The sequence below is a fragment of the Panthera pardus genome, unplaced genomic scaffold (assembly GCF_024362965.1).
Source record: "Panthera pardus isolate Hobbes unplaced genomic scaffold, ASM2436296v1 HiC_scaffold_24, whole genome shotgun sequence".
In the NCBI taxonomy this organism is placed as follows: domain Eukaryota; kingdom Metazoa; phylum Chordata; class Mammalia; order Carnivora; family Felidae; genus Panthera; species Panthera pardus.
Window position 1 is genome coordinate 26,387,916 of NW_026526810.1, and position 25,528 is coordinate 26,413,443.

General features: G+C 37.8%; 2 protein-coding genes across 4 annotated transcripts in view; one reads left to right on the forward strand and one right to left on the reverse strand.

The window, feature by feature from the left end:
• Positions 1-10,472: 10,472 nt before the first annotated feature.
• SENP8 (SUMO peptidase family member, NEDD8 specific) lies at positions 10,473-25,359 on the reverse strand. 2 transcript variants are annotated; one of them, XM_019441604.2, is made up of 3 exons: positions 25,249-25,359; positions 19,386-19,429; positions 10,473-12,207 (listed from the first exon to the last, which is right to left on the reverse strand). In XM_019441604.2, exon 3 carries the CDS (start codon positions 12,169-12,171, stop codon positions 11,533-11,535), a length of 639 nt encoding a protein of 212 aa, XP_019297149.2. In that variant the 5' UTR covers positions 12,172-12,207; positions 19,386-19,429; positions 25,249-25,359; the 3' UTR covers positions 10,473-11,532. The 2 variants fall into 2 exon arrangements, with proteins under 2 accessions (XP_019297149.2, XP_019297148.2); XM_019441603.2 differs by lacking the exon at positions 19,386-19,429.
• Positions 25,296-25,528, forward strand: part of MYO9A (myosin IXA) — a 282,783-nt gene continuing 282,550 nt past the window's right edge. The window contains exon 1 of one of the 2 annotated variants that reach the window (XM_053888877.1): positions 25,296-25,408. The gene's annotated coding sequence lies outside the window, so the exon portion shown is untranslated. The remainder of the gene's footprint in view (positions 25,409-25,528) is intronic. The other variant, XM_053888879.1, reaches the window with a different exon arrangement.

Below are 25,528 nucleotides of genomic sequence, written 5' to 3' on the forward strand. Positions count from 1 at the left end.
GGGCAAAGTGTTACTCATAAGCTATTCATTAACTTGTTAAATGCAAAAGGTTGGCTTAGGCACCACTTTGAGAAAATGTGACACCCACTGCTCTTGGATTCACTCTAGCATGAAGGCGTGTTAATTGGTGTAGAATTTCTGATGCAAGTTTTTCTTTGCTGTTGGTTCCAAATACCAGGCTAGTCTGTATGCATGCTCTCTCTAGTACATAAATACTATTAAAAGATTTATTAAGCATGTTCTATGGGTTCCCGATTGTATGCTTCTATAGATGCTATAGTTTTCTGAGCAAGCACTTAACTGGGTGCAAGGCCCTGTACAAGGTACTTTTTATATTTATCTCATTTGACTCTTGATACAAGAAACTCTCAATACAACAATACAGTTTTCACACCTTAAACTGAGACGGAAAGACCAGAAATATAATATGGAACCCTTTAGGGAGGTTATTGAGGAAACAAGATAGAGGGAAGAGCCATATAACAGTGAGCCCACAATAAGTACTAAAGGTAGTGGTACAAAAGGAGACCAACTCATTGGCAGAGGGGTGTGCAGCATGTGTGGGCTTCAAAGAATGAGTAAGATTTGGATCAGAGGAGAGATGTGGGGAGGATCCTCACAAGGTACATGTTTGGGGGTAACATCGGTAAAAGCATGTGTGTGGAAGATGGTGCAGATGAAAGCTTGGGAAAAGCTGAGTTCCTGTTGGGGAATGAGTACATAAGTGGGCAAAATCCCTCAGGATTTAAATGCCAGGATGAGAAGGAAAGACTTGGTCTTTCAGGCAATGGGGAGCTACTGGATCTTAGGAGTGAAGGATACATTTGTTGGTTTAGGAATCCTGGTTTGGCAATGGAGTATAAAGCAGACAAAAGGTATAGCAGCATAGTCTAGATCATGGCTTCCCAACCTCAGTACTACTGATATTTTGGGCTGCATAGTTCTTTGTTACAGGGGTTATTCTGTGCATTCTGATTGTCTACATGGCAGGAGATTAGGGTTTGGGCCTCAGAATATTGGCAGATAGTTTTATAACCAACTGCGTCAACCTATTGACTTTTAGAATAGCTGACAAAAATAAAAATGGTTTCTTTGCCACAGGAAATTCATCATCAATGCTTGCCAAAGAACTTAATGGCCTAGAGAAAAGAGGTCTCAGAAGTAGATCATTCTGCATATTAGAAATCTCTAGAGGACACTCCCAAGCTACAGATAATGTGTTCTACACTCATTAGTGAGAAAGTGGCTGATGTCAGGATTTTTCTCCCTACCCCCCACCTCCAAGTCACGTATTGCTCAACGGCCACTTTGAGTAAGGAATGCCCAATCTGCTGCAGACAGAGAAGCTACTGATCTGTAATTCTGCTAGGTTTGCATTCACCTTTCCAAAATTTTGTTTTTGGCAATTGATAAAGTAGATGAATGCAGTTTAGCCTGCCAATGAAGAGCTATGATTTACCAAGATATATCTTTGTCTAAAGGAGAATCAGTGAAGTACAGCCCACTGGTTGGCTGCTTATTTTTGTAAATAGTTTTATTGGAACACAGTCATGCCCATTTATTTATACACAGTCTCTGGCTACCCTGGAGCTCCAAAGGCATAGGTTGAGTAGTTACCACAGAGACCATATGACCTATAAGCCTATAATATTTAGTCATATTTAAGAAAAAGTTTGCTGATCCCTGGTCTAAAAGAAAATGCCTATGTTGTACAAAATTGTGGACTTAGATTCTCATTCTGTTGCTGGGGATGACAGATTTCCTTTTTTTTTATTCCAATAATTATCATTAAGTGAGTTAGGCATTGAGTGACTTAGGCACAATGCTAAGTGCTTGGGGTATATTAGTGAACAAGGTTCATAAAGATCTTTACCTTCATTGAGCTTATATATTATAGTGGTGAGTGAGGGAGATAAGACAATAACAATAAATTACATAGTATGCAAGAAGGTGATTAAGTGCTAAGGGAAAAAGAAAAAGTGTAAGGCAAGAAAACTGGGATTGGAAATACTGATGAGATATTGCAATTAAAAGAGGATGATGGTTATGCACTGTTGGTGGGAATGCAGACTGGTACAACCACTGTGGAAAACAGTATGGGGTTTCCTCAAAAAATTAAAAATAAAATTACCATATGATCCAGTAATTCCACTATGGGGTATTCACCCAAAGAATATGAAAACACTAATTCATAAAGATATATGCATCCCTATGTTTATAGAAGCATTATTTACAATAGTCAAAATGTGGAAGCAGCCCAAGTGTCCAATGATAGATGAATGGATAAAGAAGAAATGGTGTGTGTGTGTGTGCGTGCATGTGTGTGTGTGTGTGTAACAGAATATTAGCCATAAAAAAGAATGAAATCTTACCATTTGCAACAACGTGGATGAATCTGGAGGGAATAGTGCTAAGTGAAATAAGTCAGAGAAAGACAAATACCAAATGATTTCACTCATCTGTGGAATTTAAGAAGTAAACGAACAAAGAAAAATAGAGACAAAGCAAAAAACAGACTCTTAATAATGGAGAATAAACTGATGGTTACCAAAGGGGAGGTGGGTATGGGTTAAATAGATTTAGAGGATTAAGAGCATACTTACCACAATGAACACGGAGTAATGTATAGACTTGTTGAATCACTATATTGTACACATGAAACAAATATAACAGGGTATGTTAACTATACTGGAATTAAAATTTAAAAAAAGAGGATGATGGTTGGGGAAGGTCTGATGTTTAAGCAAAGATGTAAAAGAAGTGAGAGAATATGCTTTGTGGGACATTCCAGGAAGAGTCAATAGCCAATGAAAAAGTTCTCAGGTGCCTGACTGTTCAGTAACAGCAAGGATGCAGGTGTAGCTGAAGAGAGACAACAAGAGGACAGGACTAGGAAGTGAGGTCAAAGAGGTAACGGTGGGGCAGTGCAGGGTGGCGGGGGACAGGGAGATCACAGAAGACTGCTGTAAGAACTTTGGCTTTTACTATGAATGAAATGGGAAGTAGAGGAGTGAATAACAAGTTTTTACTATACAGGTTTTAAAAGGATCACCCTTAGCTGCTAGCAGGGTAAAGGTGGAAGCAGGGAGGTCTGTTAGAGACTATTATGGCAGTCCAGGTGAGAGATGATGGTGGCTCTGATGAGAGTGGTAGAAAAACAAGTGGTAGAAATGGGCAGATTCTGGATATATCCTGAGGGCAAAAACAACAGACTTCCCTGTTATACTAGAGATGGAATATAACAGAAAAAGAGTTATAAAGGATGACTCTGTGTTTTAGCTTGAAAGGACGGATGGAGTTGCCATCCACTGAGATGGAGAAAGCTATGAGTGTTGCAGTTTGAGGAAGGAATATCAGAAATGTAATACTGGGTGTGCTGAGTTTGAGATGAGCTTTGGATATCCACGTGGGGAATGTCAAGTGGGATATATGGGTTTGGAGCTCTGGAGAGAGGTCTGGGAGATAAATTTGGGAACTGTTGACAAAGGGATGATATCTAGAAGCATGGAACCGGGTGAAATATCATCAGGGACTGAGTATCTGTGCACAGAGGAGAGGATGGAGGACCGCGCCCTATAGCACATCATTGTAAGAGATAAGGAAGCTAATGACCATATATCAAGGAGGTGGCTGATAAATGCTAATAAATCATTTTTCTTTTACTGTGGCTCAACAAAAGTACTTTTTCCCTTGAATGTGGCCCAAAAGTTTACAATCTGGAAACTCCAAACGATTTAATGTTTAAAGGTCAATCTTTCAATACAAAAATGGCCCCTGTCTCATATCCGACCACTTTGGGAAGTCCTGAGACTTCAGTTTCTCCGAGTTGATTCTCTATCTCCTGGGTCAGACTGTGATGCAGTCTTCTTGTCTCCTGTTCCTTTGGCTATCGCCCTCTTGCCCGTAATGTGCCAGTCCTCTCCCTTCATTCCTCCAAATGGCCCACCACCAAGATGGTTGGGTGTATCCAAATTGCACACAAGTTTTAGAGTTAATGGAAGGCTACAGCACAGAGCAGAAAACAACTCCAAATTCAATGCACACATAGAAATGGAAAGCTCATAGAAATGGAAATCCATTCTCCACTATTTTGGAAACTTCTCACTGGCCATCTCCAATAGGCCCCTGCCTCCTGCTATGTTTCTGGCAAACATCCCATCTCAGTTCTTTTCATCCACCCCCCCCCCCCCCCGCTTCTTTCTTACCAAGGCCTCATTCTCTTTTTCTAGGGCATCCTATGAAAATTCATATTTCTTTCATTTTATTATTTGGAGTAACTGATCTTTCTTTGTGTCCCCCTGGCCCACTCAAGCTAACCCCAGGGAGTTGACTTTTCTCAACCCCAAAAGGTCCATCTAGATATTTAGCTCAACAAACAACAAGCTCTCTAGCAATACATTATGCCATACTCCTGAAATCAGAAAAGTTATTCCTTTTGATAAAATAAAACAGAAAAAAAAAAAACCCCACTATCACTAACAAGCATTATGGTGGTTAAGAGTTCAGGTTCTGGAATCAGTACATCTACATTTAAACCTCATCAATTTACTTAACTTGGGCAGTGCTAAGCCTTAGTTTTCTCTTTTCTAAAAGGGAGATGGTAATGGTATCTACATTACAGGTTTATGTGATTATTGAATGGGAAAATTCATGCCAAATCCTTAGAAATCCCCAGTGTATAGAAAGAGCTCAATAAAAGTTATTATCTTTTAAACTTCAAGAAATAAATTTCAACAAAGATAAAACTCAATGTTGGAAGGGCTACATGGGATTAGTTTTTATGTTATATATTTTTAATGGTACTAAACATTGATTCTTATGAGAACTCTCTGGCTATCTATATGAAGGGATAAAAATTGCTCATATGCTTTGCTGGTCCAATTCCACTTTAGCATTCCTCAAGGAGATAATCTGACGTGAAAAAGTTACTTATGAAGAGTTTGTAGCACTACTATTCATAACAATATCAGAACTAACCAAAAAGCCTAGCAGTGGAGAAAGCTAAGAAAATCATGACCTATTAACTTGATGTAATCCCGAGTTACCTTTAAACATAACAAGTTGACAATGATTTAGGGTGGACATTTGTAAAAAAGCAGAATTAAAAGTGCTTACGCATGAGGTGTCTGGCTGGCTCAGCTGGTAGAACATGCAACTCTTCTTTAGGGGTTGTGAGTTCAAGCCCAACGTTGGATGTAGAGCTTACTTAAAAAAAAAAAAAAGGAAAAAGTGCTTATGCAGGGATTACAACTATGTAAAATGTGAAAACTTCAAATCAGCAGAGAAGTTGAAGAGATGTGCATATTAGAGTTACATGTTTAGTGAGTTTCTCTTATTTTCTGTCAGGTTGCTTAAGTTCATCAACCTCCCTACCCCCACAATAGTTTGCTCTTATACAAGCATGAGATATTATGCTGATAGCATGGTATTTTGATTCCGGCTGCAATGCCATGGAAGAATGATGGGCTGTTTCTGATAAATTGCTTCTATATTTGCATCCTTTCATTCTACAAATAACACCCAGTGTCTATGTGCCAGGCACTATATTAAGCAGCAGGGATTCAATGATGAAAAAATCAGATATGGTCCCTAGCCTCTAGGGCATCGACAGTTTAGTGCGAAGAGAGATATAACACCAAAAATTATATGTGATTTGGGCACATTGAAAGCAAATTAGTCTGGTGCATTAGGGAAGATTTCCCTGAGGAAGAGATTACATGGGAATTTCCCTGAGGAAGAGCGTGGGGGAGTTAAAGGGGGAGAGAACAGCAGGTAGGAAGGCTTTAAGGGGAGAAAAGAATGGGTTGTGTTGGAGGAACTATAAGAAGGTCTGCAGAGTTGGAGTATAGTCAAGTAGGGCAAGGGTGGTCTAGCTCATAAAGAGCAAGAAAAGCAGGAAGGGGCCAGATTATGCTGAGCTTTAATATATGGGCAGAATATAAAATGGACTGAGGGATGGAAAGTATGCATGAATACTGGAGACTACCCTAGAAGCCATTGTGGCAGTCCAGATGAAAGCTGGCGGTTGTTTGGACTGGAGTGGTGGCATTGGCAATAGAGAGAAATACACATATTTAAAAGATATTTAAGATATGGAATGAACATCACTTGGAGATTGATAGATGTGGAATCTGAGAGAGACACACACATCAGGGATGATTCCTAGATTTCTGGGTAGAACTGGGTGAGTAGTGGTGTCATTTTCTGAGGTAGAGAATACTGATAAAGTAGGTTTGGTGATGGGGGAAGAGGAGTTGAGCTTTAGGATTGGCTGGGTTCAAGTTGCTTATGAAATATCCAAGGGAGATGTCCAGTAAAAGGATATACAGGTAGAATTTTGGAAAAGTTCAGGAGAGAAGTGTCCAACTCTATCATTAGCCTGGTGAATGGCTGGGAGAGCCTAAACCCTGAGAATCTCTAACAAGTTGAGAAGAAACTGGCAAATAAGAAAGAGTGGTCAGTGAAGTATTAGGAAAACTAGGTGTCACATCAATTAAAGGAAGAGTGGTTTGAAAAGGAGGGTTTAATGTTGCTAGGAAGACTAGTCAAATAAGAACCGTAAGTGATCTTATTGAGAAGTTTTTGTACAGTGGTGGGAACAGAATCTAGATTAAAGTGGTTTGAGAAGTGGGAGGGAGGTGAGAAATTGTGACACTTTAGATTTGGCTGTTAAAGAGGAGGAAAGCAAAAGGTCAATATCTAGAGGGAGACATGAGGTTATGCTTTTATTTATTTTTAAAGATGGAGAGATTTAATACATCTATACATCCAGGTGCTATTGGAAAGTAGTCAGCAGAGAAGAGTGGAGATGATGATGATGGTGTGTGTGTGTGTACGTGTGTGTGTGTGCCGTTTGCACAAGGTCCTGTGTACAGGTTAAGGGATTAGCCTTTTCCTTATGAGAGTCACTGCAATAGGAGTGAAGAATGCTCAAAAGTGGTATAGATACAGGTAGGTTCATAGATTTGGAGTCAGGAACGTTGAAGGGGTACATGGTAGTTCCTGTTTTCTTTCTGAAGTTGCAGAGTGAAGGAGGAGGTAAGGGCTTTGCAGCCTTGTGGAATGTAGACTGAGGTGGCAGCAGCGGAGAGCCAGAGTGTGAGCTGGCTGGGGAAGCACAGCCCAGTGCAGAAAACTTTGACCCAGCTTGTGTCATGGGGAGAGGGTTCCAAACAGGTTTCTTCATTTGGGTATCTAGAAGGAAAAGAGGCACAAAGTAATCCTTCTCTCTTGTCTTTTAGCACAAACCACAGGATCTAATTATTTTTTTCTAGTTTCCTGATAACTCTTCCTACTGCTGACACTGAAGTTGGCTTCCATTTCCTTTGACACTCTGACATGTTAGCTTTTCCCTACATAAGAAAACTTCATTTACGTGCATTTAGCACCAGATTTTTCCTTAGTGGAATTTCTTTTGTCTCATTTTCCCCACTTGCGTACAGAGTGCTCCATCTTTGCTTAGTTTTATTTGTTGGTTTTTTAAAAAAATTTTGTTTACATTTATTCATTTTTGAGAGACAGAGAACAAGTGGGGGAGAGGAGAGAGAGAGGGAGACAGAATCAGAAGCAGGCTCCAGGCTCTGAGCTGTCAGCACAGAGCCCCATGCGGGGCTCAAACTCACAAACCACAAAATCATGACCTGAGCCAAAGTCGGACGCTTAACCGACTGAGCCACCCAGGTGCCCCTTTGCTCAGTTTTACTTGTATAAAATGAAATTCCTTTAAGCTCTTTTTTATGAGATACCCAAGGCTGCTGTTCTCTTTCTACCTCCCATCTTTCATATGCATGGAATGTGAAAGGAAGTACAATGTAGGGCTTTTAAAATGCATTAGATCGGTAGATCAATGTCAGGAGCTGATCCAAACATGACCTAACATATAAAGCAAAGCCAGTTATATAGGTTCTGCTACCCAGCAGTTAATTGAGATGACAATTTCTCAATATTGCTGTCTGTAATATACCAGCTGAATTTATGAAATGTATAAAGTGAGAGATTACTTAAAATGTTCAAGTAAGGAGTTCTGGTCACTCTCAATCATGTGACTGAACTTCTCTGAGTTTGTTTCTTATCTATGACTAGAATAATGATACCTGGCAAAACATGACAATTAAGTGAGATTATATAATTATAATATCTAGTAACATAAAGTAACTTGTACATTATAAAGTGATAGGAAGATTAGTTGTTGCCATTTACAATCCTTGACTAAGTTTTTAACTATCAGGCCATTTTTTATACAGCTGTTTAGTTACAATATAACTAAGTTTTCAGGTGCACCTGGTTGGCTCATTTGGTGGGAGTGTGTGACTCTTTAATCTCAGGGTTGTGAGTTTGAGCCCCACATTGGGTGTAGAGATTACTTAAATAAAATCTTAAAAAAACAACTAATTTTTTGAACTTGTTGCTAGGCTTAAAATGGAACTCGGTAGTGAGATAGATGGCAATAGGTTTATTTTAGTGTCTACTGTATGCTTTACCTATAATATTTAATCCTTATAGCACTTGCTTAAACACACTACTACTTTCATTTTGCAAATGAGGCTACTTAACCTTTTTTTTTTTTAAGTTTATTTGTGAGAGAGAGTGAGAGAGAGAAAGAGTGCAAGTGGGGGAGAGGGGCAGAGGGAGAAAGAGAGTATCCCAAGCAGGTTCCACACTAAGACTTGATTTCAAGAGTTGAAATCAAGAGTTGGCTGCTTACCAGACTGAGCCACCCAAGCACCCCAAGGCTATTCAATCTTAAACCTGCCTGAGGCTGTACATTTATAACAGATGGGGCTTGAATTTGATTAAAACACACATGTTCTTTCCCATAAGCACAGCATGTAAATTTTTGTATTTTCTCCTTTTCTATTTTAAGTGATGGAAGAAAAAAACTTCAGTATCAGTAGATAACCAAGACTAAGAAATTCTACTTTGTCATTTTAATGAAATATATATTATTAAAACATATGGTTAATATGGAGATAGTAAAATTTATAGTAAAAATAATAAGGTATTCTGATTATATCAGAAATATAATCCACTTGTGGTTTTTTCATTATTCTGATCCAGTTAGGACTAGTGTTTAGGAACTTTAACAGCCATCTAACAATAGAGGAGAAATATTTATGATTTGAACGGTATTAAATATCTGTATTAATATTAATCTGTATTAATATTATTATCACTGTATACCTAAAACTAATGTAACATTATGTGTCAGCTATACTCAAATAAAAAAAAAAGCCCATTGATAATTTTTTATTTTTGACCACCATCTATAGCTGGGTTTATAAGTGGTAACTTTTCTAAATTCCAGGAGACATGGGTTGGACAAGTATGAATATACTTTTGGAGCAATACATCAGGGTATTTGAAAGCAGGGAAGTTCAGTGTAACAATTGCTCAATCCAGTTCTAAAAATCTTGCTTTCCTTTTGAATATTTTGAAGCTGCGTTTTGCAGACTGGATTCTTTTGACTCTGAGAAAAGGAAACAATACCACAAAAGATCTTTTCCCTATTTTGTATCACATAGCATCAATGGTGTATGGTCAAGCAAGTACATGACCTATGGCTATTAAAGTATCTAGTGAAATGTTACAAGTCAACTCTTAAAGTCTCCTGTCACTTATAATGCTAATACTTAAAAATGCCATACTCAAAAGTTTTATAGAAGACTAACTTGTAGCACAGTCCAATCACGTTATTGATTTGGAAAAGGAGACCTTAGATTTTTTTTTTAAGACTTTACTAGTTTAGTTCAAAATGTAATTTATTTCTGGTATGACTTTTAGGGAGTCAGGAAAGATTGCTCTCATATGTATTAACTTATAAGAGGGAGACAATCTGACATTTAAACAGACATACTTTGCATTATAGAAACAACTTTTCCCAGAGAGCATTTGCCTTTTTCATAGTCTAGACTAGATACCTAAGTCAACAGTTACTAAAATAATATTGTCTTCTTATCTTTATCTACAATCATGGCTACAGCATTCCATGTCACTTCTCTTACTCCCCTTCCCTCCCTATTTCACCTCGATGGCTGATTGCCAGTTCCTAATCTTTTTTTTTTTGCCTGTTCCCATCTTCATTAGGTCTCCTTTTTATCCAAAACATACTGACTTGAAATGGAAACTTTTTCTGTAGCTTTCTCAGACTTTCAGTTTCAACTCATGTTCACTTGGGCCTGCTATGTAACCTGTATTACTTACACTGTGGTTTCCCCCCACTCCCCTGACTAAAAAGAATGGAGTTACTGCCTTTGTGGTTACTGAGTGGTGAGATTATTTTGGGCTATGAGGGCTGGGGGCAAGGTTAGGTTGGGGAGGGAGGTGAAATAAATTTCACAGCTGAAACTAATCTTTGGTTTTTAAGTCTCGTAAGCACTGCAATCTAGTTTTCATTAGGAATAGAATTAACGTGTGTACCCAACATATCGGGTTGTTAATTATTTGAAACAACTCAGAAAAAAACACATCAATGATTTAGGAGGGATAGCATTTCTTTTTATTCTTGGTTCCATATTTTAAAAATTACATTGTCTGCATTTTGAATTAAGTGAAAGGGTTGAGAAAGCTCACTTTATCTGCCTTATAACTGTAAAAAAAAAAAACAAGCCAACTTTCAGTTTGCAAGTTTCAGATATGATAATAGTCCTGAAATCACCATGGTTGAAAACAATTCTGCCAGATTATGGATAAAGAGGAAAGGAAAAACTATGACTATTAGAAAGCAGCAATATTTATTAGAAATAACAGGCAACCTTGGGAAGTTATTGGCTATGAGTTTTAAAACCACAGAACTTTGGATATAAAAGGAAGGAGTGTTGCATGGCTAACAGACAAGGTGAAGAAAAGCTGTTATCAATGCAGGGTAGCAAGTCAACCCATTCACTGAGCAAACTAAAAGGTCCAACAGCCATTTATTTTAATGAAGTTAAAGATTCCCCCTTTCTTAAAACATTCCAGGAATAGAGTGGGGGAAGATGGGCTAACATCATCTTTATCAAATATCTGCAAAGGTTACAAAGATAGCTGGGAAAGCCTCTGCATGGAGAATGGAAGAGGTATCACAGAACTGAATAACTGATCCTTAGAATATTTAGATCTTGAATTAGGTTAGATCTTGACCTGCTTCTAGCCAGTTGATCTCTTTAAATATGCAGGGCTGTGCAATAAGTTTTTGATTCTTCTATAATGTTCTTCTTGCATTCTTCTGGATATGACATACACTTGGTTTCTTTAAAGATCACTGCTTTTCCTTTGAATAAGCCAATAGGAATAAGGGAGACAAAAAGGGAAATAATAAATGTTCAGACAGCGTGATTTTAAGGTTTTGATGCATAACTTCAAGACATTTTCACAGAGCATATTGCTCTCAAGTTAGGGTTAAAGTGATCCATGTGGATAATGCAGAAGATGACATTCTTCCAGGGAAAAATAAGATACCAGGCATCTTCCTTCAGGCACTGAGATTACAGCCATCCAATAGATGGGGATGGGCAGAAAGAGGAGACTTCAACAGCCGCAAATATTCTTTGATAGCTAATTTTTGGCAAGTCTGGCAATGAGATCTTTCCATTCCCCCCTTTTCTTTGTGATGTATGTAGGAGTGAGTAGCTGCAGTAGTGATTCTGGCTGTTGCCTAAAGAAGTTCTGACACAAGGCCTCAGTGTTACATATCACATACATCCCACAGTCATAGCTGTTTTGTTGAGCAGGGGCTCTCTCTTCCACAAAGGCTAGTTTGTCTCCTTTTCTGCCCAAGAAAGCCTCCAGTTTCTCTGCTACCTGCTTTGCATGGACTGAGTTGCTTCTGCTATGGGAATCATAATGAAGAAAGCTATTTTTATCTTGGACATAAACCAACAAACTCCAATGGGTTCCCCCAGCTGCCTCATTGGAATTATCATTGATGGCTAAAAATACAACTCTCTTGTTGGGGAGGTCTAGGGGTTCAAGGAACATGGCAATCTCTGCTTGGTTGCTAGTGCACTTGATGAACTGGGTAACTTCGGGACTGATGAAGCAGACATGGTCAGAGCAGTCATGAAACTGACTGTTGGCAAAGTACTCAAAGGCAAATCCAATAATATGGTCATTGAGCCAGCTTGGAGGATCCAACAGCGAGACATCTGATTGCCGCAGTAGACTGTCCATGTAACTCAAAACTACAGGGTCCATCTTGTCCTGACCAGGGCTGATCAGAAATTCCAGTAGCTGAAGGAGAGGCAGAAGATAATATTTACTGCTGAATATGATACCTTGCTGTAAAATCGGGATCATAAATAGTAGCTACTCTTACAGGTTTTTTTAAAGATTAAATACAATTGTAAAGTTTTTAGCAATAATGCCTGCCTGAGAGTAAACATTCAACAGACTCTAGCTTCTGGATTGTGTGTTAACAATTAGTTAAAATGAAAACTTTGGAAAATTTTCATGCTGAAACAGTAAGCATGAATTTTTATCTTCCTCTTTAAATGCAGAGATTGGTTAAAATTATAACAGACATTTATCAAACTTCCTAGCATTAACCCTATATTTGGTCCTTTAATGAATATGCATGATAACAATGGCAAGTTATTTTTACATTAAAGTGAATTTTCAAAGAGTCTGAAGAAAAATGTTGCTTATTAACAAGGGAAATAGTTTCCATTTCAACATTTATTTTTGAGATAAGATAAAAATATTGCTTCCTCATTCCATAATGGAAAGTGACAGTGATTAGAGCTGTAGTTAAAAGGAACTACAGGGGTGCCTGGATGGCTCAGTCGGTTAAGCGTCTAACTTTGGCTCAGGTCATGATCTCATAGTTCATGGGTTTGAGCCCTGCGTCGGACCCTGCACTAAGAGCTCAGAGCCTGGAGCCTGCTTCAGGTTCTGTGTCTCCCTCTCTCTGTCTGCCCTTTCCCTGCTTATGCTTTCTGTCTCTTTCAAAAATAAATAAATAAACTTGAAAAAAAGATAAATGAAAGAACATTTCAAGAACAGAAAATCATGAGTTTTACAAATGAAAATCATTCCTGATTCTGCTCGGTTTTGAGTATGAGTGATCTAGTTTTCCTCATCCATTTCTCATCTTTAACTTCAAGGGGTAAGATAAAGATTATGTAATGTTTATAAGTTAGAAATTTTTATCACTGAAAGGTAGTTAGGCACAGGAATCAGAAGACCTGGATCTAGCCCTAGTTTTATCACAAAATTTAAATGATTTTGTCTTTGCTTTGTTGTCTGTAAAAAGGGCATATATCTGCTTACATGCCTCAGTGAGTTGCAGAAAGGCCAAATAATTTTACTTGAAGTTATTAAAAGAACATAAAATGTTGTTCCAATAGCATTTATATTATTAATTAAATGGTATTAGTAAGATGATCAGAACATCTACATAGCGCTCCACACCAGTGAAAGCAAATGAAGTTTGGAAGCAAATATCTCTTCATATTATCTTTTGCAAACAAAAGCATGACTTAGAGTACAGCAACACAAAGTATATGATAAGATTAATATGCTCATGATCACCGAAGGTAAGGTGCTAACAAAGACAAGAAGTCTGATAAATGTGCAAGATAACATAATATTTAAGCCAGAGAGAGTTAACTGCTGTGCATTGACCTGACAGCATTACAACATCACTAAAAATCCAAAGCAATAAAAGGTCACATGCAGACTGAGAGTATAAAACAAAGCATATTATAATAATATCATTTCTGTGAAAGACTGGGCTAGAATAATCAATTAATTCTAGCCATTAATAATCAATTCTGGCCATCAGACCAGGTATTTTACCATTTGATTACACTACTAAAATAATAAAATTTTGTGGCACAGACATTTTTCTGTAATCAAAAGTCTGAAAAACCTGTAAGAAAAAATAAATATACCCCTCAAGAAAAAAGGCCCTAAAGTAAGTGAGGTAATTAAGAAGCACCAAAGATGGTTTTATGTGCATATAGTATATAATAATCTGAACTATTTCAGAAACAATATAGGGCTGTTTATGAGAAATATATGTATATACACATACATATTAATATAAATATACAACATAAGATCGAATGAAAATATCTTTTTTTTTTTTAACGTTTATTTATTTTTGAGACAGAGAGAGAGACAGAGCATGAACGGGGGAGGGTCAGAGAGAGGGAGACACAGAATCCGAAACAGGCTCCAGGCTCCGAGCTGTCAGCACAGAGCCCGACGCGGGGCTTGAACTCACGGACCGTGAGATCATGACCTGAGCTGAAGTCGGCCGCACAACCGACTGAGCCACCCAGGCGCCCCCGAATGAAAATATCTTAAGATTTTCTTTTCTTTAAAAAAAGGTTTTTTTAAAATGTTTATTTTTGAGAGACAGAGTGCAAGTGGGGGAGGGGCAGAGAGAGGAGACACAGAATCCAAAGCAGGGTCCAGGCTCTGAGCTGTCAACACACAGCCAGATGCAGGGCTCAAACCCATGAACCATAAGATCATGCCCTGAGCTGAAGTTGGATGTTTAACCGACTGAGCCACCCAGGTGCCCCAAATCTTAAGATTTTCTTGAGAAAAGAGAATAACTTCAGGAGAGACATAAACTAGAGACTGGAACAAAGTTTAATGAGGCATAGAGCACATTTGCTATGGGTGGGCCACAAATTTGGCTCTAAGATTTTTGGCAGCTAACCAGAGACTATAAAGTTAAACATTCACAATGTCCGTAAGGTAAAAATAAAGCAATTGCTCAGGAGAGGTAAAAGCATTCTTTGTATTAAGGTTAGGCAGGTTTTTTTTCAAGCAATTTTCATAAAAGACAAGGTGTATCATAATGAATAATGTCCCTCAATATTCTTATGATAGATGAAGTTGTTTCTTATAACGATCCTTCATATCCAGTCTGATGGCAAATGAATTAACAGCAGTCTAGTAAAAACAAGTCTATGGAGGCTAGGTTCTCAGCTTGCTGCTGATGTGACTTAAGAGTAAATTAATATGAAAATGGAATGACTGCTTGTGCATCAAGCAAAGCTCCCCCAATCTCTTCCCCCTGCTCTCAATGAATACTATGTAGTGGTGAGTACCAGATTTTACTGCCTGGCAAATACCTGGAGACCTACTCTCTACACTGAAATCAGACCCACATATTAATAGCCAACCCAACAAGGGATAGAAGCCTACAAGGAGAAGAGTTCCTGAAAAGACAGGCATCTCACCTTGGAAGGAGTGACATAAGTGGCCAAGATTTCCTTCAGAATATATAGTTCTTTTTTTTTTAAGGGCTTAAATTTTTTTTTTTAAGGTTTATTATTTATTTTTGAGAGAGACAGAAACAGCACAAGTGGAGGAGGGGCAGAGAGAGAGGGAGACACGGCATCTGAAGCAGGCTCCAGGCTCTGAGGTGTCAGCACAGAGCCCAACACGGGGCTTGAACCCACAAACTGTAAGATCATGACCTGAGCTGAAGTCGGACGCTTAGCCGACTGAGCCACCCAGGCACCCTCAGAAAATGGTTTTAGTGTTCTGTTTGATTTTGAAAATATCCAACATCCAGACAATGGGTCAGTCAAGGATCTAGGTCTATTCCACCCAGCATGGTAGCAATAGTTTAACCCCAACAATTCTAAAGCAAATGGAACCAAAGGAGCCTTTGGCCAAAGCATTGTTAGCGAAGAAAAACTCTAAACTTAGCATCTGAAGACTTGAATTTTAGACTCAATTCTGTTACTCATTGGCTGTATGATCATAAATAAACTACTCAATTTCTTTAAGCCTCAGTATCCTCTTCTGTAAAGTGAGAATATTAATACATGACCTTTATCCTGGAGTATTTGTCAATATAAAATGAAGAAACATTGGTAACTAATATTTTAAAAAATATAACATAAAGTAGTATTTCCAGACATCATTGTGTCTCAAGGAAATTTATATCCCAATAACTGATAACTGTGATGTATTTCATTTAACAAATGTTTACTGAGTGTTTCCTTTGTGCTAGGGGTTGAAAATACAGAATGGGAATGAAATAGTCATAGTTCCTACCCTGACTGAGCATAAGCCTATTATGTTATAATGAATACATAGTGAATATACAATTCTTTTTACTCAATAAGCACCTACTGAGTACCTGATAGCTGTTGTGGGAGATACCAAGATGTATAAGATGGCTTATAGTCAATAAGATCAGAAACCCACAAGGGGCAGAAATAAAATGTATGGGAATTCAGAAGAGTGAACAATCACCTCTGGCTAAGAAAGGGAAGGAGACTTGAGATCAGGAAAGACTTCCAGGAAAAAGTGGCATAAAAGCTGGCTCTTGAAAGGCATATAGAATTAGATGCATGGAGAAGGGCATTAAGAAGGTAAGAGAGGCAAGGGAAGTGCCCCTAGAGGCTCATTCCAGTCTGGCTGGAATGAAGTAGGAATAGGGGTACAGATGAAGGTCAGAGGCAATTATTAGAAGCTAAATGGTAACAGACTGAAGTCCAGGTGAAAGAATTTGGAATTTATACTGAGGAAATGGGAATCCATTAATGGCAAGGCTGGTGCTTTAGGAAGTTTAATAATTCAGCCATAGTACATAGGATTAATTGGTAGGGAGAGCAACTGGAGGAAGAGATCAAGTAGATTTTTATTGAAAGTGAAAGTAGGAGGAAATGGCCTAAATCAGGGGAAATGGTAGAAATGGGGAGGCAAGGAGGAAAGGTATTGTAGACAGAGACTCAATAAGTGATTAGAGAACAGTTGGGTAAAAGAGAATCATTAGGAAATTGTCTGTGGGTTTTAGTTAGGGTGACCATAAAGGATGACAATCCCATTACTAATGGGGTGGGGGAAAAGGAGACAGAAGGGGATCCAGCAAAAGAACCAAGAACCATCTAGAACTCTCCTAGGGATATTTCCTTTCTATACAGGGAGTACTGTGCTTGGCACATCTGAGGTACAATAAATATTTGCCAGATGAATGAAACATTTCAAAAAAGGAATCAGAAAATATAGATTAGGGGTAAAAAGAGAAATAAGTCCTCTTAAGACGTTTGCATTGTTTGTAACATCCCCCTTTCTGCTTTGGTTTTGTGTTTTGTCTTTTCTCCTCTTCACTTAATAGTAAACTCCTTCAGAAATAAGAAGACCTATGTACTTGGCCTTGGTGGATGGTAAGGAAGACTGAAGAGTGAACTGGGGAGACAATAACCTCCTCATAGTTGTATTTGTAAAGTTCTACAAAATATATTTTAGTTCTACATTTTGGGGCTAGGAGGCTTTGGGTCCAGGCTCTACTTTGCCACTTGCCTATCTGTGTGAATCTGGGCAAGTTATTTATTCTCTTTCTGGGCCTCATTTTCCTCATCTGTAAAATGAGGTAATAATAACACCTGCCTCATAGACTGTTACACAAAATAAAAACATAAGTGAAAACACTCAGCATGTCATCTGACATATATAGCAGACTCAAAAAGAGTTGTCTTCCCTGCTCCCTATATTTAGGGTGGTAATAATGGGCCTTAGAGATTTCTTGAAAATAAAGCACATCTGTCTTTTTTATAAGGCCACAAAGTCATCAAAGATAGATTTAGCTAGGGCATGACTCTGCTCTGTGCTTTACCTTTGGCAGAAGAAGGGTGAATGCTAACTCCAGAGAAAATTGTTCTCTCGACCTGAGTGGAGCAATGATGTTAATTGTGTATTGTCAGTATACACAAACCCTGCAGTAACAGTTTATAACATCTTCCGACTTCTGTAGCTAAATGAAGCTAATATTGAATTCATAGTATAGAACAATTCCTAAACGAAGGCTTAATTTTAGCAAAAGGAAGAGACTACTTTTTCATCTTAATCTTGAAATCCTTAAAATGTATATTACTGGAATATTTGTTGTAAAAAACAACAAGGTAATTACATAAAAGGTAATAAAAACTACCTTAAAGGGAAAATTTACAATTCAATGGAAGCCAATCTGATACAAGTAAGGGAAGAAGCTGCTGGTTCAGTAGAAAACCAATAGGTTGGGAGTCAGTTTCAATGAACTGTGTTCTAAAAGAGTGCTGTCCAATAGTACTTTTGATGATAATGGAAATGTTCCTTATTGGCAATGTCCAATACAGTAGTCACTTGCTACATGTGGCTACTGAGCACTTGAAATGTGGCTCATAAGGCTGTGGAACTGAATATTTAATTTTTAATTAAACTTAAATCTAAATATCTACATGTGGCTATTGGCTACTATTTTGGACAGTACACTTCCACAGATTTCAAAGGTATTTCTTGAAAGAAAAAAAATAAGATTATATGGTTAAATAAGTTAGGGAAATGCTTCATCCTAAAAGTCCTCACTGGAGGTTCATAATGCACACAATCAAATTAGAGGCTAGAAGTTTTGTAATAAGGAAATGTAACTTTTCTTGGTCTTATTTTTTCCCCCAAACTCATTTGACCATGAGACACTTTTTTTTTCCTTTTAAACAGAATATCTATTAACACCTTATTGGCTGTGCAGTGAAGTTTGGGACGTGCTTGCTGAGTTACTTAATAAATGGCAGTGAGGCAACATGTTAATCATTTGATAAAAAAAAAAAAAAAGAAGTTAGATCTCCGCCTCATACCTTATATGAACTCATATTTTAAGTGGAATAACATTTAAATATTAAGAAAAGAAACAAAAATATTAGAAGAAAATGGAGCTTAATACATTTATGTGGCCAATAAATGCATGAAAAGATACTCAACACTTTACTAGTAATCAAAGGAAATCAAGTTAAAGCAAGATTTAATTTTTTACCTATCAAATTAGCAAAGATGAGGAAAACAGGTAATAACTAGCATTGCTGAGAGACCATGGGAAAAACAAGCATTCTCATTGTTGACAGGAGTATATAAACATATGCAACCTTTTTGAAGGGTAATTTGCCATTATATTTTAATTCTTAAGAAATGTCTATGTGAAGGTATGACACTTTCAGAAATTTATCTTAAGGGAAATATTAAGGATGTGTGCAAAAATTTATGAAGGATGTTCATCACAGCAATATTTATAAAAGAACTACTGAAACAATCTGAAAGTTCAAAAGAGGACTGATTAAATAATAGATTTTCATACAATGAAATATTTTCAGTCATTAAAAAATAAAGTTGTAGATACCAATGTATTGACATGGAAATATGTTTATGATATGCTACGAAAAGGAAGTTTATATAAAAATTTATACAAGAAAAATATACACGAAAAAATCAAGAATGATAGCCAAAGTTTAAATATAGTTTTAAAAAGAGAATTATTAATGCTTCTTAGCACTTTTTTCCTTCTACCTTTTAATACTGTTTGCTTTATATTTTTCCCCTTTCTTTTTATAATAAGCATATAACCAATAAATACAGCTATTTCCATTCAGGAAAAAAAAGGATATACCATCTCCCACTCTTACACTGACCTAAAATATGTCTGTTCTTTCAACTCACTGGTCTCTTCTGTCCTCTGGAAAGAAAAGAAAAAACGAAACAGAGAAAGTCTAATATCTCTTCTATAAATATTCAAACACAAAGATGTAAAATTAGATTATGTCCAACTTCTAATGTATGATTCCATTTGCAATTTCACAAAAAGAATCAAATCCAAAGACCAAATGTGCTTTTCATGGCAGCATAAGCAGAAATATTTTCAGGAAGGAAGTTCAAACTTTTTTTCTTGGTTTCAATTTCCCCCTGTTAAACGTTTCCTTTTAATGCTAGCCTAAACCTAAATATATGTATAAAGTAGAATGTAAAAATTACCATCAAGATTTATATATCCCTCTTGAGGGCAGAAATTATTAGATTTTATGCATCCCCGTTTCTTTAGTGCTTGACAAACTGGAGAAAATTTAATAAATGTTTCTCCTGAATAAAATATAGAAGTAAAATACATTTTGAAAAACTCCTAAAAACACAAAATTGTTATAAACAGGAAGATTTCTCAATTGTATAAATTATTTATAAATTGAACAATATTCCTCTTGACATCAATATTTTACAAATAGAGGAATTCAGCTCTCAAAGTAGAAAAACTACTTGGTATGATGATGATGCCTGTTAACTCTCCTACCAGAATACTTAACTTTAAAGTATTTTAAGTATAAATTCCATTTGGTCCTGCCTTGGGCCAGGAAGATAAACTAGAAGACTTTCTAGAATTTCTTCTAGCACCAAGGTTCTCTATTTACTGTTCTGTTACTAGGCATGGCTATCAATGGCTAAGATGTCATTGACCATGAAAATAATTTTATTTTCAGTCTACTGTTTCTAACTCAAAGTTCCATTTCTAATTGTACTACAATTTTTTTTCCTTACTATAAACTTGATGTAAACACCAGCCTTTCCTTAAGCTGTGTTTTGCTTAAAATCTTCCGAGAAATGACTTTGTACAAATGCAAAATTTGAAATACCTGGGGTTGTAAAGACAGTGTGTAGGGAGGCCAATAGGTTCAATGAGGGGTTTGAGCAAGATAACATTTTATGAAGGAGTGGACAGAATTTTATCATATGTATAAACAAATTAAAGCTAATAAGGTGTGATCAAGCTGAAGTTATGATCTGCCTGATTTCATAAATAACCACTGTGTTCAGCACACAATAGCTATATGCAAACACAGTTTGAAAGAGTATGAAAAACTCATCAGGTTTTAATCTTATTTGTCCTGTAGATTTCAAAGCCTGGTAAAGTATTTTTTTCATAGATAGTTAAGAGGTAAATTGTTATTACAAACTCCTAATTAATGAGTTTCAAAAATGTGCTTGGCACATAGTAGGGGCTCAATGAAAGTTTTTAAAAGTTTTTTTATATATTGCTCAGAGACAGAGCAAGTGGGGGAGGGGCAGAGAGCGAGAGAAAGAATCCCAAGCAGGCTCCACAACTGCTAGTGCAGAGCCTGACTTGGGGCTGGAACCCATGAGGCTGAGAGATCATGACCTGAGCTGAAACCAAGAGTCAGCTTGGTTAACTGACTGAGCCACTCAGGGGTTCAACAAATAATGAATGAATGAAAAAAATAATGAATTTATGTTTTACTGTATTGTGCTGATAGGAAAGCAGGATCTGAAGGGATCCAATAACACATAGAGAATTTTCTGTCTTAGCAATTTGTCTTTAAATGTTAATTAATACAAAATATTTGTGAACTACCTAACCAAATTTTAATTATATGCTATTAAGTAGGGCTAAACATTTCCAGCAACTATTTATTTTAGCTGCTAATGTAAAGTATCAAGTTGCTACAACAAATAGTAGTGAGAAAATTAGAGCCAACTAAGGTCAGAAATCTCCAAGCTATTGCTTTGATGGAGGACTTGAACCTACCACTCTACTATGAGAGAGTATTTATTTATTCACTGGCCATAAGGGAAGGAAGTCCTCAAGTTTTTTAACCTGTAATCTAGACGCTCGAAAATAATAATTGTAAATGGGACAATTTTTTTCAGTATCAGGACTGTGTTTGGTGCTTTCATAACAGATAAAGGTGTGGAAGGGGTAGTAGCTGCTTAATCAGAAGCCAGAGAAAGGAAATTTCTGAGATCTTTTGTAATAAAAATTCTTAAAAAGCTTCAAAAATTTCCAGTATTCTTTCTGCTTTCAGATAGACCTGTTTCCTGGTTCCCCTAAAAAGGAGACAGATAGATGAACCTTAGCCTCTACATAAACTTGATTTTCAGTCTGTTAAACCATATTGCTGTCCAAATGTTCTCCAAAAGTTAGACGGACAAGATCAATATAGCTAGTCATGCTGAAGAAAGTAGTCTCTCAGAGAATCTGGTTCAGAAAGTTAACTTCACATTACTTATTTGGATTAGTAATATTTGGACCCCATAATTAATTTTTTGAATATATTTAAAAAAGCACACAAGTTGGGAACTAGGTGGAATTTGGGCAGTAAATTTCACATAGTTTGGTATTGATCAATTTCTAATGAGACAGGTTATCTGGGCTTCAAGGACTTCCTTCTTGTTTGCTAATGCATTTTACTCATCCAAGAGGTTTAAGGGATTGACAAGGAGACAGAAATCTTGACCTTAAAAAGTCAGAAATGTAGGATTTAACACGTGTAGATGGAATTTAACTAAGAAAGGCCTTAGCAACACCTGGGAACCTATATATGTGGTAAAGCCACTGCCTATCAAAAGTACTAACATTATCACTTATAATACAAAAGAATGGGCTGGCCTCTTGACATGTAAAATGCTAATGGACCTCCACACTGGTAAGCACATCTCTGTAGAAAGGTATGTAATTTAGTTCAATCTATGTTTCTTTAGACTGGTCAGTCACACTGGGGAAACAAAGTAACTTAACAGACCCTTTAGAGATCACTTTATACTAAAATTTAGTTAAAGATTATTTATTGGTCTAGTCTCTTCATTCCTATCTTCTGACAATCCAACCTACACATTACTTCTAGATTAATTTTTCAAACAGAACTCTAATAATTACATTATTCTACTCCAAAGATTTTAACATCTCTCCATTATCTACCAAATTAAGTACAAATTACACCTTGACATTCAATGATTTCCACAAAAAGAGCCCCAGCCTATCTTTCCCAATTTATTTCCTAGTACTGCTCCTACATACATAGGCACAAGTACAGTACTCTTGCAGGCCCAAATTATTAGGCAACAGTGGATTAATTAGTACTGGTTGCTGCCCCTACCGTATAAGAGGAGAAGAAAATAGCCAGTTCCCTACTTCCACAGAGAGGCTGGGAAGTGAAAACTACTCTAGTATTTTTCTGAAACAGAGAAGTGATCTATCATGCTCTTGTTTAAAAAAACTATTACAGTCAGCTTTTTATAAATCTAGGGTCCATGGGCCAGGATGCAGCTAGAATTAGGGTTCCATGAACTTGGACTGGGAAAAAAATTGCATTCTGGATTTTTACTAATCTCTAGCTGAAATTTAGCATTTTCTTCAATAAGTATAGGCAATAATCCACAGCAGTATTAGCAGTCCCTATGTCTTTGTCACCAATAGAAATATGATATTTTAATATCACATTGAAGTTACTATGAGTATCTCAAAATATAATTTATATGCATCACTATTTTGAAATTACATAATTAGGCCTGCTGCCAGATATTATTTAATGCATAAAGAAGCACATATGTAACTACATCATACAGTTGTTTGAATATTTTAAAACTTCCAATAAAATTGATTTTATTTCTATGCATTTTATTTTATATATTTAAAAATATTATTCTGAGATAGGGTTCATAGGCCAGGCTGCCAAAGAAGTCTGTGGTGTAAAAAAGGTTATTTTATCTTTGTTTTTTATACCTATTAATTGCTTATAGATTATCTAAACACTTTAGCATGGAATTCAAGGCTCTTCATAATCTATTCACACCCACTTTATCGCCTTTATCTCTGCCCCACCCCTACTCTCCATATTAAGCCCTAGTCATACCAGACAACAGTAACTGTCTTTTATCTGGAGGCAGATAGACTGGTTTTTGAATTAGCCCTAGTTAATAGTCAGTAGCCTTGCACTCACTGGCTTTGGCATTGCCTTATACAGACCTCTCTGCTTGCCAAGCGAATTATTCATTTTAAAGGTTTGTTTTCCCTAATACTATGAGGTCTTAATAGGGCTATATCTTTAAAAATTTTTAATGTTTATTTATTTTTGAGAGAGAGGGAGGGACAGGCCATGAGCAGGGGAAGGGGCAGAGAGAGAGGGAGGCACAGAATCCAAAGCAGGCTCCAGGCTCTGAGCTGTCAGCACAGAGCCCGATGCGGGGGTCAAACTCACAAACCGTGAGATCATGACCTGAGCCGAAGTCAGACACCCAACCGACTGAGCCACCCAGGTGCCCCTGAATAGGGCTATATCTTAACTATCTTTATATCTTATTCCTTAAATGATTGATGAAATGAATAATAAAAGATTCTAAATTGGCAAGGCACTGTATGCAGTAATTTCCAGGGGAGTAAAGTTAGTCTTTGAATCTCAAATTGACTTAGCGCTGATCTTTTTTGAGGACATAAATAAAGATACCCTTGATTCAGCCCTAACGTTGGATCCCCAGCTGATAAATGCTGGATGGTAGGGAAAGGGAGAGTAAAGAGAGCCCTGAGGTGGACTTCATTTTACATCCTCAGATTGAGGGATGTAACTGTGTTGAAGGGAAAGGCAAAAATGACATCTTTTTTCCCATTTCCCAGAGTGGTTACCCAAAACTTCCATCACTCTGCTCAAGCTTCTCATTCCAGCCCCAACTCTTTCATCAAATAACTCCCACCTTAATGTTACAGAGCCAACACCATCAACTTCCTGCCCCTCCTTACTTTCCCATCCTTTATTGGTTCTCAACCGTCAGCGTTAGTCACCTCAGAAACTTTTTTTTTAAATACTGATGGCCTGGGCCCTAGTCCCGGTTTATTCAATTGGTCTTGGGTGGAGCAACAGTATTTTTTTTTTTTTTTAAACTTCTCAGGTTATTCTAACATGCATACAAGGTTGAGTTCCACTAGTGTTCCTGAAGCTATCAATCAGCCACCCTTATCCATGAATTGTCCACTTCGGGTTCCAAGGTGGACCACTTCTATGCCTAAGTCTCCCATCTTTAAAGAAAGCATTCTTGCGGCCCACATTCTCGCCCCTTAAGTTTCTCACAATCTTACTATGATGCTTCTTTTTAAAGGGTAATCTACATAGCTTCCACCAGCTATATTCTATTCCTCTTTTTACTCTTAACAGCCAATACTATGATTGGCTTTTGTGCCCGTCATTCTCTCTGCTTGTCTCATGTTTCTCTGACCAGCTACTGCTCACTGGCCTTTTAACACAAGAGTGGCCAAAAGGTCACCTTGGAAAAGATTTCCCCAAGTCGTTCCACACAAGCAGGGGCCCCTCTTCTATGCTCAAAGAGGACCCTGTGCCTTTTTTTTTTCTTCTATTATAATTTTACTTTATTACCACTGCGGATTCTCTCAAAGTCTCCCATGTAACACAGCACTTCAGAAAGCTGAAATGGTTTCATTTGCTTCTGACTTCCTGGAGTCTAAAGCACCAGAAAGCACTCAGTGAAAAAGTCTGAGGAATGAATGGAAAGCGAGACTAGGAAACGGAGGTCGGGGGCGGGGAAATGCGAGGGGAGAGGGCGTGTGTGTGGGAAGGGGCGGGGGCTAAGAGGGGCGGCGCTGAGAATCCTGCGCCAGAACGGGGGAGGGGGCAAGGACACGTTAAGTCGGCTAGGGCCGCAAAGCAGCTCCCTGACGGGACACACCGCCTTACCAACCAAAGTAGGGAGGCGGCTTCTTACCTGCCTCGGGCCTCACCACCCCAACCAACCTTCAGGCACCTCAGTATTGGCCGGAAAGCGAGAGCTACAGTCGTAAACTCAGAGTTTTCTACCCCAACCTTGCGACATTCCTCTCTAGTAGAGTGAGAATCCGAGGCAGCGTTCCGAGCTCTGCCGTAAGGTGAGGAAGAAAAGTTTGGGCGGGGCCGCCTGGGGCGGACGAATGGGGCGTGCCCGCGCAAGCGCCAGCCGTTCTCTCCGGCGGCGTCACGTGCGGGGGCAGGGCCGGCAGGCTGGCCAG